Source organism: Mytilus trossulus, chromosome 9 (assembly GCF_036588685.1).
Source record: "Mytilus trossulus isolate FHL-02 chromosome 9, PNRI_Mtr1.1.1.hap1, whole genome shotgun sequence".
Lineage (NCBI taxonomy): Eukaryota > Metazoa > Mollusca > Bivalvia > Mytilida > Mytilidae > Mytilus > Mytilus trossulus.
The window spans coordinates 70,812,479-70,833,728 of NC_086381.1; the positions used below are offsets into that span (position 1 = coordinate 70,812,479).

At 31.3% G+C, this 21,250-nt stretch overlaps 1 protein-coding gene across 2 annotated transcripts in view; it reads right to left on the bottom strand.

The window, feature by feature from the left end:
- Positions 1-21,250, bottom strand: part of LOC134683331 (kinesin-like protein KIF18A) — a 127,805-nt gene that overhangs the window by 65,293 nt on the left and 41,262 nt on the right. For both annotated transcript variants that reach the window (XM_063542561.1, XM_063542562.1), the window contains exons 7-11: positions 14,214-14,311; positions 13,037-13,112; positions 11,545-11,619; positions 6,920-7,008; positions 4,220-4,376 (exon numbers count right to left, since the gene is read on the bottom strand). In XM_063542561.1, coding sequence (XP_063398631.1) covers positions 4,220-4,376; positions 6,920-7,008; positions 11,545-11,619; positions 13,037-13,112; positions 14,214-14,311 — 495 coding nt within the window. The remainder of the gene's footprint in view (positions 1-4,219; positions 4,377-6,919; positions 7,009-11,544; positions 11,620-13,036; positions 13,113-14,213; positions 14,312-21,250) is intronic.

Below are 21,250 nucleotides of genomic sequence, written 5' to 3' on the forward strand. Positions count from 1 at the left end.
TCGTCAAATAAGCTTCAACTGCATGAATGTTTCTTCAAATTCACACATGTGTATAGCATGTATAGATCAAGGAGACAAACCAGATAAATTTTAGCAAGAGGAATTATGTTATTTAGGTAAATATATTGTGTGGAATACAATTAGAATAGGTATATATTAAAAAAAAATGTCCTTTAAGGCATCTAGTTGGAACTATTTATCCCTAATAGGATCAACATAATGAGTGAGGTGAATATTTCAACAACATCCTGAGTAAAAAAATTATATTGCTATGCTTGTAGCAGTCAGGGGCATTACTTAAACAAGTAACATTTAAAATTACCTATACAAGTAATGTTGAAAACGAGGCTATTTTAAATATCACTTATACATTGTATAAGTAACTTTTCTAAATATTATTTTTATAGGTGTCCAACTATACAGATTTTACTAGCTTTAACAAATTTTGCAGTCATCTGGTTATTTTTCCCATGAAATATGAAATCTAATCTTTCAAAAAGCATGTTTACCATAAGAGAAATAGGTTTCACAACTCGGGAGAATTAGATATCGTTTGATATCAACTCTCTTTATTTAATTTAAATAGTAATAACAAACTCGCCACAGGCTCGTTTATTATTATATTGAAATTAAATAACTCGAGTTGATATCAAGCGATATCTAATTCTCACTCGTTATGAAACCTATAATTCTTTCAAAGATGTATAAAATAACTTATTTAAGTAATATTCTTGTCATTATTTTTAAAGTAACCCTTAATCTCTATACTCCTCTTAAATCTAATAAATTCTTCATTTTATGATATAAAATACTTTAAAAATTCATGAAAACTACATTTAGTCCATGCTTCTATTGAAATTTAAAATAACTCTATTGAGTTATTTTATAATTTTTTTAAAACAAAAATTACCTATATAAGTAACTAAACAAGTTGCTTTCTTTAAAAAAAGAAAAGCAATACATGAACCTAAGACCGCTGACTGCCGGGGCACCAAAAGATTGTTGCGGAGTTTGTGTTTGCTTTTGAATTGTAATAATTGACTGTGAATAGAAGAAGCCAGGTGAAAGTATATATTTACAGCTTCTATTTATTTATTTTAAAGCTTGACTGTTTTATTTATTACTTGGGAATTGCACAAACTTTCGCACTATAAATTAATGTACTCATTTTTCTTTATAATCTGGAATACTGGATACATTTATTTTATCTATCATATCTCTATATTTTGTTTCCTACATGGATGCCTTTATTTTCTGAACTTGTATTTAAAGCTGTCTTTACTTATGGCAGATGTTGTATGCGGTGAAACCTAAGGCATGCAATTGATTGGGACCTCTTATGAAGAGACTTATTTTGTTCATATAAAACACCTCAAATATTAAGGATTTCCTGAATTTACTTAAATCAATTCAAACATTCTACAGGGAAACTTAGTTTTGCCGAAGAAATTCTTAATTCAGAAGTTTATGAATATCTGTACACACTTTCAAAATAACAAATTTATATAAAAAGGTTATAGATATAAAAATATACCAGAATTAAAATGATGTACGCCAGACACGAGTTAAATGTAAGTCTACAAAAAAAGCATCAGTGGCGATCTATTGAAAAAAATTAAAAGGCTAAATACAGTTCAAAGTTAAGGAATCTATTCCTTGGGAAGACAATCCTTAGCTTTTCAAAAAGGTCAAAGTTTATAATAGGAAAGTGATTAAAAAAAAAGAAACAAAAGAGAAACAACTCCGGGTCAGAATACCGTTAGTAATGATGATCGTGCTTGAAAGTCACATGTAAAGCTTTCTGCCGTTTCCTGAATTTAGAACGAAAATAAGCTTTCATGAGTGAATTAAATAGTACTGCATGCAAGTAGTGTTTTAGCGCACGAATTAGTGAATAGAAAGCATTTCATTTTGACTCCTGATTCATTGACATTTAATCCGGAATTGAGAACGCAAACCGATAGTGGGCTTTTGAAATGTGATCTATAATGTGAATAAATCAAGACATGTAGGATTGTTGGTCAACACAAGGAGGTCAATGAATAAAATTTTCAAACCCATACCATAGTACAAATATGTAGATGCTATAAGGATAAACTGTATTAAAACAAACAAACAAAAATTGAATTAAAATTCTATTATAAACTAACATTAGATAGTATTTTGTTTCAAATTCTTTTGAATATATATAGTATCAATAAACATGAATGTCAAGTATTTACGGATGGACATTTCATTTATCGAATGAATCTATTTTTAAATTTTAACATTCCACAATGTGAATATAATTATTACTATACAAAATATAAGCATATACTTCTTAATCCATACTAAAACAGCATAAAATAGTCAATATCATGAATTTTGTTGTGATTATTGTAAATTATTTATACGATTGTTGTGAGCTGCAGTGAATTAAAGTCATGCTTTATGAATTGAAAACACACAAGTACTTTTTATTTACGAACGTTTAAAATTTAGATATTTAATAAATGTATCTTACTTTCCGTTTTATGGACATATTACAATACAAAAAAAATACTCATAAAACCTAACTACTAAAATGATATGAAATAATTAACTTAGAAATATATAATGATTATTGTTTAATTTAAACAATATTTTTTTGTAGGATGCAAGAATTTATTTAGATTTAATTCTAATGTTTCCTTTACAAATGTAATCTACACCGATGGCCAACAAACATTTCTCTCTATTTCAATTTTGTTTTCTTATTACCCAGGCAGCGGAAAATAAATTTACCTCTATCTATTATCTTGGAAGAAAAATCTAGGTGGCACCAGTCATCTTTATTTACTTCCTTTTAAGGGCATACACTACAGTTTTGATCCTGTATTTACAGTTTGATGAAAATTTCCATGTATGCTATTTTTTGCCTGATTAAATCAAATATGTAATAAAAAATATACCTCCATGTGCTACTTTTTGAGTTAAATGAGGTCAAAATTTTTTGTATTTGCTCAAAATTCGGATTTGTGGCCGTATTTTTCCTTTTGAAAAAAAGACATAACTTTTTTGTTTTAAAAGATAAACACAAATTGATTTTTTGTTAAATAATTTGAAATTTCTGTATTTTATAAGTATTCTAAAAATTTATGCATTTCTTATTCAGAAATAACTCATATTTATCAAATGGTCATGAACTGAGAAAAAAAACGTCATTTTTTGCTGTAAATTTATCAAAATAAAAAAAAATTGCACTATTTACAGTTTTATAAAATTTGGTCCACATAATCTCCCTGGAAAATGAAACAAAATGTGGTTTAAAAAAAGGGGTCCATGCACTCATTTTCAAATTAAATCAGTTTGAATGTTAAAAATCAGTCGAAAAATGCATCTTTTCCCAATAAGTCACAGTTTGATGTCGCGAAAATAACATTTTACGTTAGCAACATCATTACCTCCCCTGTAACTGTATCATATGCCCTTAACCTTTATATGTTCACAACTGTTTAGTAATTTTATCTATGTACTCAAAGGGGGATAACTAAAATGCCTATTTGTGACTTGCAATTTTGACCTTTCTCTAAAAGTTTGTGAAGAGTGTAGCTGTCCCAAATTTGACCAACATAACTGTAGTACTTTTGAAAACACAAAATGATTGTGGATTGAGAAAACAAAAACTTTGGTGGTAAACCAAGATTAGTTTAACTTAATTGCCTGCCACTTACTAGTTGTGATACTAAAACTTTTTTTTGTGTAGTGTATATCCTCAAGGTAATAATTTGTAGACAAATTCCAAGTAAGTATTGTACAGTTATCTCCCCCTTTGTTAGGTATTTTCATGTAGTTGGTTAGAATTTGAGACATGTTATTTTTTTTTACATAATAGTATACTAGAAATTGCATGATACAGTTAATAAAGACATTTTGGTGATGCTTTCATTACTAAAAGAGTGATGGATAATGTTTCCCATTAGTTAGAAACAGTATTTAAACATTCAATTGATTTGTATAAATTCAGCAGTGCCTGAAACTGTCATAACACATGTCTTAGTATTATTGTGCATTGTTAAACCATTCCAATCATAATTCTTTATGTTTTAAAACATTGGCTACCTATCTGAGAATACCATGCATTACGCACATGGGATACATTTATTATTTTTTTTCATGAAAAGAAAGACTTATGATGCTAGAAATAATGGTTATGTTTACAATTGGTAAACATGTTGAGAATCTATATTATAACATTTACCCCTGAAGTATTATCACTAATTAAAGCCATTCTAGATAGACATTTTTCTTTCCTGTGGATTTTCCACTCCAAATCTCTACTCTTCAGCTCAGCATCTAAAAATTCTCTACAGAACTGTAGCCTTGTACAGAATACATCATCTAATTTTTCTTTCAGTCTGAAAAAAAAGAGATCTATGTTATATACGTTCTTAGAATTTGAATTTTAATACTAAAGAAGCGAATAAACTATTAATCTAATATTATAAGCTGTCTAAACAATAACAAGGTAAAATTCTTCCTGTATCTATATTTAGCTCAGACTGACAGATGTACATAGCAATGGCTGTAAGAGTCTACCCACATACAAATTCTTCCTGTATCTATATTTAGCTCAGACTGACAGATGTACATATCAATGGCTGTAAAAGTCTACCCACATACAAATTCTATGTTAAAAAAAATATACTAAACTTTTATTTCAACACTTACACATGTTACATGTACTATAAAAATAATAAACCCATCAGGAAAAAGGTTAAAGTTTAAAACAAATATTACATTGGTTGCAATTAGATACATTGATTTCCCAGTTAAATAAAAACCAATAATTTCTCATGTGAAATAAACATGGTTATTTCACTTTCTGACGTCATACAACAATAGGCGTTGTCAAGACGTCGATAAAGGCGGATCAAAACAAATTGGAATGCGTAGAAAAAAGATATAATTTCTTATATGTTTTACATAAATTTCTTTAAAAAAAGGCATTTGCCAATGTAATAAAAAGAATAACTAATAAAAGAATTCAAATATCGAAAAATATTCAACTCGTGACCGAACAACACTGATAAATATACTAAACTTTTATTCCTACACTTACATGTTATTGGATTATGTTATGCCCTACGCCCATTCGTGAATTAATGTGTTGTTCAGTCACTCATTGAATATTTTTCTTTATTTGAATTCTTCGATTAGTTATTCTATAATTCTCTCAATGTTATGAATGATCTTGGCACATTGATATCATACAGAAGAAAATTCTCAAGCTGAAGGTTTTTCTGTTACTTGTATGCTTTAAATTTGGAAACAATCTACTGTAAATTCAGAAATCTTTGCATGCATCTGTTCTAGCAATTTTTCGTAGAACGGACTTAAATGGATTATAGGGATTTCATGATTATCTGCATCCAGTTATACAAGAATGAGTTTTTATTATTACGATACTCATTCAGTCGCATTATAAAAAAAAACATGCCATAATTTCTGAATCTACAGTAGTCAAAGAAGAGTTTTTGAGGTAGATGCTGATTATTAATCAATTTTATTTCAATGAAGCCCACATTCATGTTAAGTCAATATGATAGCTCTCTCCTTATATACAGTCATACCTGCCAAGTTTTCAAAATGCCCATGGGGGTTTTGCGTGCAAGATGACTGCCATACTAAAACAAGAGTGCACACGCTGAAATGTCTTGCCTTCTTTACTAATCATTGATAATTTGTTGATAGACCTAAATATAAAGCTTTAGAACAACTGTCACATAAACTCAACATTAACCAAGAAACAAAACATTGATCAATGAACCATGAAAATGAGGTCAAGGTCAGATGAACCATGCCAGGCAGACATGTACAGCTAACAATTCTTCAATACAACAAATATAGTTGACTTATTGCTATTAAATTAAGAAAAAGAGTATAGTTGACCTAATGCATAAAGTATTAGAAAAATAGACCAAAACTCAAAAACTTAACTTTGACCACTAAACCATGAAAATGAGGTCAAGGTCAGATGACACCTTTCAGCTAGACACGTACACCTTACAATCATTCCATACACCAAATATAGTAGACCTATTGTATATAGTATAAGAAAAACAGACTAAAACACAAAAACTTAACTATAACCACTGAACCATGAAAATGAGGTCAAGGTCAGATGACACCTGCCAGTTGGACATGTACACCTTACAGTCCTTCCATACACCGAATATACTAGACCTATTGCTTATAGTATCTGAGATATGGACTTGACCAGCAAAACTTAACCTTGTTCACTGATCCATGAAATGAGGTCGAGGTCAAGTGAAAACTGTCTGACGGGCATGAGGACCTTAAAGGTATGCACATACCAAATATAAATATCCAATTACTAAATAATAAGAGAGAATTTAACATTACAAAAAATCTTAACTTTTTTTTCAAGTAGTCACTGAACCATGAAAATGAGGTCACGGACATTGGACATGTGACTGACGGAAAGTTTGTAACATGAGGCATCTATATACCAAGTATGAAGCATCCAGGTCTTCTACCTTCTAAAATATAAAGCTTTTAAGAAGTTAGCTAACGCCACTGCCTCCGCCGTGGCTGTCATATCTGCCGCCGGATCACTATCCCTATGTCGAGCTTTCTGCAAACAAAAGTTGCAGGCTCGACAAAAAAACATTCATGGGGGCCTTCATAAACAGTGTAATGTTGTTTTTGGCTTCTTCATACTTTTATAAGCCTAAAATCATTGAAACATTAATTGTTTTCATGGGTTTTGTTAAAATTGTGGACACATTGCTCTTTAAAAATTCCAATTTGGGAGCCTCCATGGGAGAAATCCCCCCCAATAGTGACAGTTGGCAGGTGTATGTACAGTCATGTTTTACAGTCATCAACATAACACCAGCAAGAGTTGGTTTCACAGCATCAGCTTAAGGTTTAATACCTGCAGATTTCTACGCTGCTTGTCATAGTTACAGCTGCCACAAGCTTTCCTTCTTCATAAAATCTTAATTTCTCTTTAAGTTCAGTAATCTGTAATAGACAAAATATATTGCACTGTAGATTTATATTTAGTTGTGGATTGCACTGTAGATTTAGATTTAGTTGTGGAACGATTTAGTTGTGGACCATAATATACAGGTTTTGAGGTAATACAAACCTTGAGAACCATGAATTTCTAATATATTTATTTATTTTACATTTTACTTTAGAACTGACATGATCTATAAAATACATCACTGTTGATAAATAACAAAATTATATAAAGAAACGTCCTCAAAATCAACACAATAAGTTGTTCAGATGAAGATATGAAATAAGATTTGAAAAGGGACATCCTGTGAGCCAGATTTTATTAATATTTAGACAACTCTGTCATTAGTACTGTGACCGGACTCAATATTTTTTAGATTTAATCGTCAAACATACTATATGGTTATATTATATATCATTGGATTGGAAAAATATGTGTATATGCGTATTTTCAATAGTCAGCTGCCGAATGTTTTACCTTTAACATCAAAACATTGAACCAATGCCATACCATCTCTGATGTTAGTTGTGAGTTATGGTACAGAGGAAAGGTGTGGAAAGTGCACAAGAGACTTCAGATTCTAATTTCTTCACCAAATTAGACTTTTATGATTTTCTCAGGGTGCCTTCATTTGGAAAAAGGGAAATTGGAATGGGACCTACAGAGTGCGACAAACAAAGTTGTCTCATTGGCAATCATACCAAATCTTCTTTTTTATATCTTTGTTACATCATCTCTACAGTTTGCCAAAATCAGTGCATGTGTAAATACAAGTTATGGATTTATGTGACCTAAAAGTATTTTCCCAGATTTATATTTTAGATTTGTTTTTCTGGTCATTTTTTCAAAGGTGTTTAGCTTTGACTCTGATAATGGACTATAAAAACTCCTTGACTGGATCTAAAGAAAGATCACTAGTGATTAAATGTTTAGACATGTTCAAGCTTTCCTCTACAGTTATGAGCAAAGAATCTTGAATATCTGGTGTAGCATGCAATCTAGAAGATATATTGATAAGACATGGAGAATGGGATTCCACATCAAAGGGATCAGTCATGGATCATTCAGATAGACCACAATGGTAATAACATGTTCTTCATTTCTTTTCATTACTGTTAGGGTTGTTTTTCCTCTTGTGAATTTGCATTATTTGCAGAAATTCCAGCCCTTTTCAGCGTTACACGACTAAGGGATTCTAGGAAATGTCTAGTAAGGGTTTATCTAACAAGCACACACTTTTGATCTGTTATGCCTACAAAGACACTTGATCCCCTTGAGGCTTTTATAACGGTCTTTTCTGTTGCCATGTCAGTTCATGTACCATTAAAATGTCCAGGAGTCTGTCTATAAGAAAAGTTGCCATCTATGAAAGGTGATCGAATGTACTCAGAAAGTTGAAGCATATCGAGTATGTAAACTGGCATCTACCCTCAGTAATTGGTACAGTTGGTTACAAAAAATAATGTTACAATTGAGATGATGATTTAAAAAAAAGTGACCAATGTCCGTCTCATTCTGCTCTAACATTTGACAGCAAGATGTCTACTGCTTCAAGGAACACATCCCAGTATTTGAATTAAAGTGATACAACACATCCCAGTATTTGAATTAAAGTGATACAACACATCCCAGTATTTGAATTAAAGTGATACAACACATCCCGGTATTTGAATTAAAGTGATACAACACATCCCAGTATTTGAATTAAAGTGATACAACACATCCCAGTATTTGAATTAAAGTGATACAACACATCCCGGTATTTGAATTAAAGTGATACAACACATCCCAGTATTTGAATTAAAGTGATACAACACATCCCAGTATTTGAATTAAAGTGATACAACACATCCCGGTATTTGAATTAAAGTGATACACCACATCCCGGTATTTGAATTAAAGTGATACAACACATCCCAGTATTTGAATTAAAGTGATACAACACATCCCAGTATTTGAATTAAAGTGATACAACACATCCCAGTATTTGAATTAAAGTGATACAACACATCCCGGTATTTGAATTAAAGTGATACAACACATCCCGGTATTTGAATTAAAGTGATACAACACATCCCAGTATTTGAATTAAAGTGATACAACACATCCCAGTATTTGAATTAAAGTGATACAACACATCCCAGTATTTGAATTAAAGTGATACAACACATCCCAGTATTTGAATTAAAGTGATACAACACATCCCAGTATTTGAATTAAAGTGATACAACACATCCCAGTATTTGAATTAAAGTGATACAACACATCCCAGTATTTGAATTAAAGTGATACAACACATCCCAGTATTTGAATTAAAGTGATACAACACATCCCGGTATTTGAATTAAAGTGATACAACACATCCCGGTATTTGAATTAAAGTGATACAACACATCCCAGTATTTGAATTAAAGTGATACAACACATCCCAGTATTTGAATTAAAGTGATACAACACATCCCGGTATTTGAATTAAAGTGATACAACACATCCCAGTATTTGAATTAAAGTGATACAACACATCCCAGTATTTGAATTAAAGTGATACAACACATCCCAGTATTTGAATTAAAGTGATACACCACATCCCGGTATTTGAATTAAAGTGATACAACACATCCCAGTATTTGAATTAAAGTGATACAACACATCCCAGTATTTGAATTAAAGTGATACAACACATCCCAGTATTTGAATTAAAGTGATACAACACATCCCAGTATTTGAATTAAAGTGATACAACACATCCCGGTATTTGAATTAAAGTGATACAACACATCCCAGTATTTGAATTAAAGTGATACAACACATCCCAGTATTTGAATTAAAGTGATACAACACATCCCAGTATTTGAATTAAAGTGATACAACACATCCCAGTATTTGAATTAAAGTGATACAACACATCCCAGTATTTGAATTAAAGTGATACAACACATCCCAGTATTTGAATTAAAGTGATACAACACATCCCAGTATTTGAATTAAAGTGATACAACACATCCCAGTATTTGAATTAAAGTGATACAACACATCCCAGTATTTGAATTAAAGTGATACAACACATCCCGGTATTTGAATTAAAGTGATACAACACATCCCAGTATTTGAATTAAAGTGATACAACACATCCCAGTATTTGAATTAAAGTGATACAACACATCCCAGTATTTGAATTAAAGTGATACAACACATCCCGGTATTTGAATTAAAGTGATACAACACATCCCGGTATTTGAATTAAAGTGATACAACACATCCCGGTATTTGAATTAAAGTGATACAACACATCCCAGTATTTGAATTAAAGTGATACAACACATCCCGGTATTTGAATTAAAGTGATACAACACATCCCAGTATTTGAATTAAAGTGATACAACACATCCCGGTATTTGAATTAAAGTGATACAACACATCCCAGTATTTGAATTAAAGTGATACAACACATCCCTGTATTTGAATTAAAGTGATACAACACATCCCAGTATTTGAATTAAAGTGATACAACACATCCCGGTATTTGAATTAAAGTGATACAACACATCCCAGTATTTGAATTAAAGTGATACAACACATCCCGGTATTTGAATTAAAGTGATACAACACATCCCCATTGCTTGCATGTATCTTTAAGGGCATACGATACAGTTTTGATTCTGTATTTACAAGTTCATGAAAATTTGCATTTAGGCTATTTTTTACCTGATTAAATCAAATATGTAATAAAAAATATACCTTCGTGAGCTACTTTTTGAGTAAAATGAGGTCGAAATTTGGTATATTTGCTCAAAATTCAGATTTGTGGCCGTAATTTCTTTTTCGAAAGAAAGACATAACTTTTTTGTTATAAAAGATAAACACAAATTGTTTTTTGTTAGATAATCGGTAATTTCTGTATTTTATAAGTATCATAAAAAATATGCAATTTATAATTCAGAAATAATTCATATTTATCAAATATTCATGAATTGAGGAAAAAACATCAATTTTTACTGCATGTTTATCAAAATTAAAAAAATTTCTCTATTTACAGTTTTGTAAAATTTGGGTCACATAATCTCCCTGCAAAATGAAACAAGTTGCCGTTTTGAAAAATAGGGGTCCATGAAATCATTTTCAAATCAAATCAGTTTGAACGACAAAAATCAGTCGAAAATGCATCTTTTCCCGATATGTTACAGTTTGACGTCGCGAAAATAACATTTTACGTTAGCAACGTCATTACCTCCCCTGTAACTGTATCGTATGCCTTTAAGAGGCTGTATATGAGCTTCAAAATGGCTATGAGCTTTAGAAATAGCTTAGTCATATGAGCGTTCAAAATTGTGTCTGGCTTGAATTGCTGAAATATGCTTTTGGGATAAATGCATTTGATATTATTGATTAATAAAGGAATGAAATATCATATAAATATTAATTCTTGTATATTTTGCAATAAAAAAAAATGACGAAATTAGATTGAAAATACTCTATCAAGTAAAAAATATTTGTAGTGTTAATCTTTTACATAGTATACTCTTAGTTGATACTACCTCTTTCCTCAGCTCCTCTACTATCTCTCCATATCTCCCTACATGGAAATCAACATTTAGTACATTCTTCTTCAGCTGCCAAAAAAATGGTAAAATGCATTATTTAAAAATATAATAAATAAAGCATGAACAATTAAACATAAATGCGTTTTATGACTCTGAGGTAATGTAATTTCAGAAATTGTTTATATTAATGGGAATAATGTGACCACTTGCACTAAGTATCACTATAATAAGAATTTGCATTCTGATATAAGACATTTACCTGCTTTCTTATAACATGTATAACCGCAATCATTAAACTCACTTTTTTTTTTAATTCTTTGAAAATAGCAATATTAAATGCATGCAATAATTTCAGTATTCAAAGTTTACCATTGTAAATGGATATTTTTCTATTGTTTAGGACCCTGTAGGTTTAATCCCTACATATTGTTGTTGCTGGTTCTACTTTTTCGGCATATCCACAAATTTAATTTTATTCACATATCATTTCAATGTGACCATTCTTTATATAAGAAGATTAATACACAATACTATGTTTATGCATACTCAACAAAAAGCTTAGTGAGCCTCACTTTTTTAAAGCCAATGCAAACAATGTTTACACATTTCCACGAAACTGTGCCTATTTTTTTCATAATACAATTTTAAGAAGCAGATCAATTTTAAAGTGTTTTTAAAAATCTCAACTGTCATCTCTGTCTTTTAAAGAAATTGGTCTAATATTGATTGCTTAGGTAGCAATACACAGATAGAAGTTTAGTTTCGCATTATGGCCCCTGTGAATTTTTTAAATATGAAAGTTTTTGTACAATAAAATTGATTTTTAGGTAATTGAAGAATAATATAGCCTTCTTAGTGGGTTTATATGAACATTTAGATTGATTTTAACATGTTTTATAGGCCATTTCAATGATTGACAGTCCGTATTTTCCTATCCGTACCGTTCATAGGTCCATAAATTATTGTAGTGTTTATCAACAAAGATTTTGCGCTCGATCTTTTCAATTCAATTTTATGGAAAAACGAGCAGGAAGACATATGATTTTTTTTGGACCACTTGATAGATATAAACCTATGGATTCAGGAAAGGTATCACTGTAATTCATTGAAATTTTCCTTTAGACCAAATTTTGGAGACTTTTGTGACATGTACACCCCCCTTTTTTGCTATATTTTGTATCTAAGAAATGCAGATTGTTGCCATGGTTACACCCAAAAGGGATTATATTTCACCCTTATGACCATTAGAAATCAAATCTATGGAAGATTCTCTTTCTACAAGTATATACATGCATAACACACATATAAAGCCTTCTTTGTTAGACAGGAGGGGAAAGGGGGTGTTTAAAAATTATGAGTGTCAATTTTAAGTTTTTTTCCTAACTGTGTATTGCTACTTTAGTAGGTTGATCACAAAAAAATAATTGCAAGGGGTAAATAGCATTTCATTTTTTTTTACAATTTTCTAATTACTCGTACAACTTACTGTGGACTGAATATTCTTTGCTCGATCAGCATATTTGAGTGTGTTGTAAGTATCTTCATAAGTATGGCCAGATGGACTAAAATATCAAAAATAAATTGTTAATTAATAACAGGTAAATCTATAAACTGGTTTTATTCACAATAAAAACATAGTTAATATGTGTTTCTCGTCTTGTTTTTTATATAAACTAGACCGTTGGTTTTTCTGTTTTATGGTATTACACTAGTAATTTTGGGGCCCTTAAAGCTTGTTGTTCCGTGTGAGCCAAGGCTCCGTGTTGAAGGCCGTACAATCGGTTACTTTTATAAATTGTTATTTGGATGGAGAGTTGTCTCATTGGCACTCATACCACATCTTCCTATAGTTAATTACTTCAGTCAAAGACATTTTTCTTTATTCATTTGTTAATATATCAGTAATTTATTGATGTATCTGTAAAAATTTAATGTATAAATGTTCTGGAAAAAACAGCAATTTCATAGAGTTTAAGTAAAGAAAACTCAATTACTACCTGGAATTTTTTTCAATTTGACAAAACTGGAAAATTGTTGACATTTATCAGGGGTCACAACTTTTATTTTCCTCACTTTTGCATTGAGAACATTCAGTCGGTTACTTATAATTGGTAATTGTATTTACCATGTGACATAGTACTAACAAATAAAACAGTAATTGTAATAACAATGTGACAACCATGTGACATAGTACTAACAAATAAAACATTGTATTAACAATGTGACAACCATGTGACATAGTACTAACAAATAAAACATTGTATTAACAATGTGACATAATACTAACAAATAAAACATTGAATTAACCATGTGACATAGTAATTGTATTAACCATGTGACAAAGTAATTGTATTAACCATGTGACATAGTACTAACAAATAAAACAATCCACAGTTATTAATGCGCGAGTTAAACTTAAAATAAAATGTCATCAAATACTGATAACATAATCACATATTTTTTTAAATGTTTCTCACTTTGTCATGAAGTGGGTTTTTTTTAATAGCTGACTATATTGTTTGAGTTTTTCTCATGATTGCCTCAATCCATGTCATTTGGACTCTGGTGGTTAGATAGTTTATAATGTAACCATAGAAACATGAATTACCTTACTGCAGCTATCATAGATAGTTTATACTGTAACCATAGAAACATGAACGTACCTTACTGCAGCTATCATAACAGTTTGACAATTACCACCAAGTGAATCTTTTAACAGCCGTGTTAATTTACTATCCCTGTAGGGAACATGACCTTTATACTGAAAAAGTAAGAATGTATCTGTTACAATAAAAATAACTTGTGCTAAATGTCCTGTGGATTTGAATTGTGGTTTGCTTTAGCAGTACATTTCACCACACACCTTGTTTTTATAATAATTTGAAAAAGTTTAAAAACCAAAAACATGTAAAAAATATGTCTGTAAATTTTAATTCTATAAATACAAAAGCATGAACATGTATCATGCGTATTATGAATGGCATTCATTAGTGCTCTTAGTCTTCTGTTATTGTAATCATTTTTGTGAATGCAAATTTTATGTAAAATACCCCTTCTGAACAAAGTTTACCATAAAAAACTAGAGGCTCCAAAGAGCCTGTGTCGCTCACCTTGGTCTATGTGAATATTAAACAAAGGACGCATTTGAATTCATGACAAAATTGTGTTTTGGTGATGGTGATGTGTTTGTACATCTTACTTTACTGAACATTCTTGCTGCTTACAAACATTCTATTTATATTGAACTTGGCCTAAGAGTTTCAGTCGAAAATGTTAATTAAAATTTACAAATTTTATGAAAATTGTTAAAAATTGACTTTAAAGGACAATAACTCCTTATGGGGCCAATTGACCATTTAGGTCATGTTGACTTATTTTTAAGTCTTACTTTGCTGTACATTGTTGCTCTTTACAGTTTATCTCTATCTATAATAATATTCAAGATAATAACCAAAAAATGGCGAAATTTTCTAAAAATGACTAATTCAGGGGCATCAAACAAACAGTGGTTTGTTCGATCCATCTGAAAATTTCATGGCAGATAGAAATTGACCTGATAAACAATTTTAGATTTGCTCTAAATGCTTTGGTTTTTGAGTTATAAGCCAAAATCTGCATTTTACCCCTATGTTCTATTTTTAGCCGTGGCGGCCATCTTGGTTGGTTGGCCGGGTCACGCCACATATTTTTTAAACTATATACCCCAATGATGATTGCGGCCATGTTTGTTTAAATTTGGCCTGGTAGTTTCAGAGAAGAAGATTTTTGTAAAAGATAACTAAGATTTACGAAAAATGGTTAAAAATTGACTATAAAGGGCAATAACTCCTAAAGGGGTCAACTGACCACTTTGATTATGTTGACTTATTTGTAGATCTTACTTTGCTGAACATTATTGTTGTCAACAGTTTATCTCTATCTATAATAATATTCAAAATAATAACCAAAAACAGCAAAATTTCCCTAAAATTACCAATTCAGGGGCAGCAACCCAACAACAGGTTGTCTGATTCATCTGAAAATTTCAGGGCAGATAGATCTTGACCTGATGAACATTTTTACATCATATCAGATTTGCTCTAAATGCTTTGGTTTTTGAGTTATAAGCCAAAAACTGCATTTTACCCCTATGTTCTATTTTTACCCTTGGCGGCCATCTTGGTTGGTTGGCGGGGTCACACCACACAATTTTTAAACTAGATACCCCAATGATGATTATGGCCAAGTTTGGATTAATTTGGCCCAGCAGTTTCAGAGGAGAAGATTTTTGTAAAAGTTAACGACGCCGGACGCCGGACGCCAAGTGATGAGAAAAGCTCACTTGGCCCTTCGGGCCAGGTGAGCTAAAAATGAAACATTGGAATTACTCTGATTGTCAGTCAGGAAGTACTGTTTATAAAATATGCTTCTACAATTTGGTGCATTTAAGGTAGTTCAGGGGTATAGAAAAATCAAAGAGCTGAAAGCTCTGAAGAAAAATGACGCCACTGTCTCTAATATTGGGATAGTTTTTATGCAAGTCTTGATTTTCACATACCGTAATTTGTTTAACAATGCAACATGTCTCGTAAGCATATAATTGATATTCGTATATGTGTGTGTGTGAAGTGAAGGTGCCAACTGGCTGTTTTTTTTTTAAGACAAATGAATAGGTCAAGACTACCTGAATTGTGCAAATAAATCCCGTGGAAAGGCTTCTATATTTCTCACTGGTACATAGGCTGAATCTGGGTCCATTCGCGCCCATTCACGTTTGCGCCAACTCATGTTCGCCCCCTTTCACTTTCACACCCTACATGTTCGCAACTAATCTTAATTGGTTTTGTGTTTAATAACTCTGTAAGCAAGTGTTTTCTTATAAGTATAATTGTTGTCATTGTCTCAAAATAAAGTGAGACAGCATTTTTTATTTAGCGTTGAATAATTCTTAATCATGTTTTGGTTAGTGTATTGCTATACTTTGTTTCATTGACCTCTTTCATAATGAAGTGAGATTCTGACTATTTTTTTTTCTGTGTGTTGAATAAATTTTATCATGTTTTGGTTATAATAGTGGATTGCTATATTTTGGTTCCTATATTTTATTGTTTCGTTGTTTCAGATCTAAGGGCTTAAAAACAATTATCTTTTGTGTTTTTCCTTTAAAATCTTCAATGTTTTACTCATACCAAGCTATAAATACATTCAGTATTTACACCAAAGCAATTTAAAACAACAATCATGATTTTCCAATTATTAATTCAACTTGAATTTGAATTAAAATTGGGCGCGAATGAGTAGAGTGCGAATGAACCTTGGGTGTGAACGTGCGAGGTGCGAAAGTGTATTGGGCGCAAACAGACCTGATACCACATAGTCTGAACCCCCTTCTCCCACAAAATATGAAGTAAATTAAAAACAAATTGTTCAGAGAACAATTGAAGTCTTTCCACTAGAAAAGATCTATTTTTATATTGAAATATGAAAAATCAGTTTAAAATGTTAGTTCCTATGGCTTTATGACGTCCTATTTACCTATGACCTTGACCTCAATTTCAAGGTCACAAACCATGGACCTTGAATCAAAATATCCTAGGTCTTTAATATGTTTGGTTAATGAGTACTACCACTTGACGCGTAATTTTAAATGTAAGATGGACAAAAACTCCCTTTTATTGTATGCGCAGCCTTTCAACCAAAATATACAAGTAAGGACATGTCGCAACTAATAATTTATGAAAAATTATTTGTCAAAATGTCATACAGTATTTGAAAAGAAGTGAAAATAAGCCAAAATCAAAATTTATAATATGACCTTGACCTTTGACATTGACCTCATTTTCATTTTTAGTACCAATGACCTCATGAAGACCTTAGGTCTCTATCAGTTATGGTTTACCAGTTGAAAATGCATATCGCTTGAATCAAATGAAAAAGGGGGAATAACTCTCATATGGAGTCCCAATAGAGCTATGGTTCAAACGAATATTCTTATCCTAAATATGTAACGAGCAATTTGGTAAAATAAAATCTTTTACGGTTACGAAGGAGAGGTGGCCACAAGAAAAACAGTGTTTGGGGAGATAACTCTTACAACATAATGTATTTTGTTATAATTACATTTGATATATGTTTCATTATAATACTTTATTCTGATTGGCTAACTGCACATCACATGTTATTCCTCAAGCAATTGCATCACTCAATAAAACTTTTCATTCATGATAACACGTGGTCCCACAATAAAGTGCACAGATGAATTGAATAAAAAAGTTATAAAATTCGTGTTTTCATGATCCTAGCTAAAAAAAGTAATTATAAGTATTGAATGTTTCTTTTTGTAACCTCATAGGGTTGCAAAAGCGTTAATCGTGTGCACATTTTTAGAATGAAGCGCTTACGCTTACGCTTACGCGCTTCATACAAAAAGTACTTCGGTCAACGCTTTTACACCTCAATGAATTTACAAAAAAAAAGCATTCAATACTTAAATGCAGTTGTAAATTTTTAAAGCAAAAAGAGTTAATACTAACTTTCACTTTTTTTGGATGTTCATGTACATTTTGTATGTATTTATTTTTCTCAACTACATGAATTTTTTGGTGTATTTTTAATGATATATATGAGTAGTCCAAATAATTATTACGTCTGGCAAGGCTTTTTAAATTTTATTCTGGGACACCTTCCTATGACCACAAGGCTATGTTAATTTTTTTCTGGGACGCCTTCTTAGGAAGCCTTCCTACGAACGTCTTAGGAAGGCGTCCCAGAAAAAAATAAAATAGCCTTGTCAGACGTCATTATTATTTGGACTAATACATGAGATATTGGATATTTTTATGCATTATTTAACCAGTTGAGTCTTTTACAGGATTGTTTGTTTAATGCTGTTTAAACATTACTGAAAAAAAACAACCTTAAATTTGCTAATTATTTGGCATGAAAGTTTGATTTATTGAAAGGGACTCATAGTTTTCCATTTAATTTTAATAATTGTCTAAGGGGACGACCATTTGATATTCTGGGTGGGCCAGGAGGATTTGCTTTTGATCGGTTATTTATTTTTGTAAACTGAGAGGACAGATTATTCATTTTCTGCACTACTGAAGCAAGATTTTTTATTTTCATTAAAGCAAGGGACTGATTATTCATTTTCACAACTATATTTATGATATTCGAAAACATACAATTTTTTAAATATTTGTTAATTATGAATAATACATGTATAGTCAAGTCATTATGTACCATTTAATCAGAAAAGATCATAATTCCCTGCAGAAATTTTAAGATTCAAGATTTCATTCATAACCTCAGACACATACTTGTGTACAAGAGGACAATATAAAATACATCATTTTAAGATAATACATAGCGATACAGGACAAACGAAACACAAGTACATAGTAATAAGTATATTATAAAAGACAATTGGTATAATTAGATTTTTTAAGTATTTTATAATTTTCTTCACGAAATGAATCATTTATATATATCCCCAAGCAATAAACATGCATTGCATACATATATAGTATTAAAGTTAATTTAGTTTACCTAGCCTCTTTCAAAAGTAGTGTGAAACAGATTTTGCCAAGCGGAGCGAGGCAAAAAAAATTTTGAAGGGTTTTGGAACTGCTGAAGGCCCAAGAAGCTATAGACCTGCTAAGTTATTTATTTTCAATACATTGCAAGTCAGGTTATTTATTTTCCAACTACCACAGAACAAACCATTTATTTTTGTGATTATCAAGGCTGAGTTATTTATTTTCAAAATCCTCCTGGCCCCCCCAGGATATCAAATGGTCGTCCCCTAATGGTTAAAACAATAGCTTCGTTGTTTACTTTTATACACAACAACATATTCACGTTGGTTTCGTTGTTTACCTAATATTCACTATGTATTTGGTAACAGTTATTAATTAATTGAATAGAAAATATTATAATAAATATTATTGGAAGCCGAATTGACGTCAAATAGGTGCCGATTTGACTAGATGCCAATTTAACCAGGTGCCGACTTGACTTGTACGTTTCAATTCCTCTGCGATCGTTTGCGGTATTTTCTTGAGAAAACCTATTTTCCATCATCAAAGAGAAGAAGAAACTGCTTGAAATGATTCCCGAACGCTTCGTGATTGTTAAAATAAGTTTAATTCACTCAAAAAACAATTTAAAAGCTTGCGATGTTTTAACAGGAAGTTTCAAAAGCATGTGTAAAAGAAGAAATTAACCGGTGAGAGTGGAAATCCGTACATAACATATATCACTATAGTACGACTTTTAAAGCAAAACAGTTTCATCCTTTTGTAAAACAGTCTTAAATATACCTATCACATTAATGTTTGAAGGGTCTTAAGCTTATTCAAACCATATAAGTCGGTATGAAACACCAAAACGGAATGATAATAACCGATTACGTTTTGTAGTTTACAAAATTCTGGACTGGTTCCTGTCAAACTACAACACTTTGTTCGACTGTAGTGGAATACAAACAGAAACCAGTTAGTTTGTAAACTGGTTCCTGGCTGATTACTACACAATGCTCATGCATAATGATAACACAAGCACATTCCAGTTTGTATTGAAATTAGTAAATACGAAACCAAGCGCGGTAGGCAGAGAAATCAGGTCGGCAGTTATGGAACAATGACTGCGTCATTTTCCAAAAATGACAGAATTTTCTTATACTTTGTGAAATTTAACTTTGAAGTATTATAAATGAAAAAATGAAAAAAAAATTGGGGGTCACCGGCCATCTAAGAGATATTTTGACCTCTGAAAATGAGTGCAAATAGGTTATAGGAAATTATAGGGAAAATGGACACAAATACACTTTGATTGAAATTTCAGAGCAAAACAAATGACAGAAGTGGCTATTTTTTTCATACTGTATAGCTTGATGTCTCTATTTTATAAAATTGAAATAAAATTTGGGGGTCACCGGCCATCCAAGAGATTTTTTGACCTCTGAAAATGAGTGCAAATAGGCTAAATATAGGAAAAACAGACATAAAATCTCTTTGATTGAATTTTCAGAGCAAAATAAACGACAGAAGTGGCTAATTTTTTCATACTGTATAGCTTGATGTCTCTATTTTATAAAATTGAAATAAAATTTGGGGGTCACCGGCCATCTAAGAGATTTTTTGACCTCTGAAAATGAGTGCAAATAGGCTTAACATAGGAAAAACAGACATAAAATCTCTTTGATGGAATTTTCAGATCAAATAAATGACAGAAGTGGCTCATTTTTTCATACTGTATAGCTTGATGTCTCTATTTTATAAAATTGAAATAAAATTCGCGGGTCATCTGCCATCAGAGATTTTTTTAGCAAAATAAATGACAGAAGTTGTTCATTGTTCAAAGAGGGGTTGACCTCTGCGGTTGTATAAAGCTGTGTCTTGCGGAGCATCTGGTAATTATTGTGCTTAAACCATATTTGTGACAACATATGAAAACTGTGAGCTGACAGTCTGCTTAGTTTTTATCCATAAGTCTCAATCTGATTTTCTATCTAAAAGGTTTTTATGTGTCAATATTTGTGTTTCAATACAAAAGGAAGATATGGTATGATAATTGATTGTTTATGAGGCAACTCTCCGCAATAGACAAAATGACACAGAAGTTAACAGCTACAGGTCAAAAGCCGTTATCGCATAGTGAGATGTAAAAGGCCCTTCAATGACTACTGAAAAACAATTCAAATGAGAAAACTGAAGGC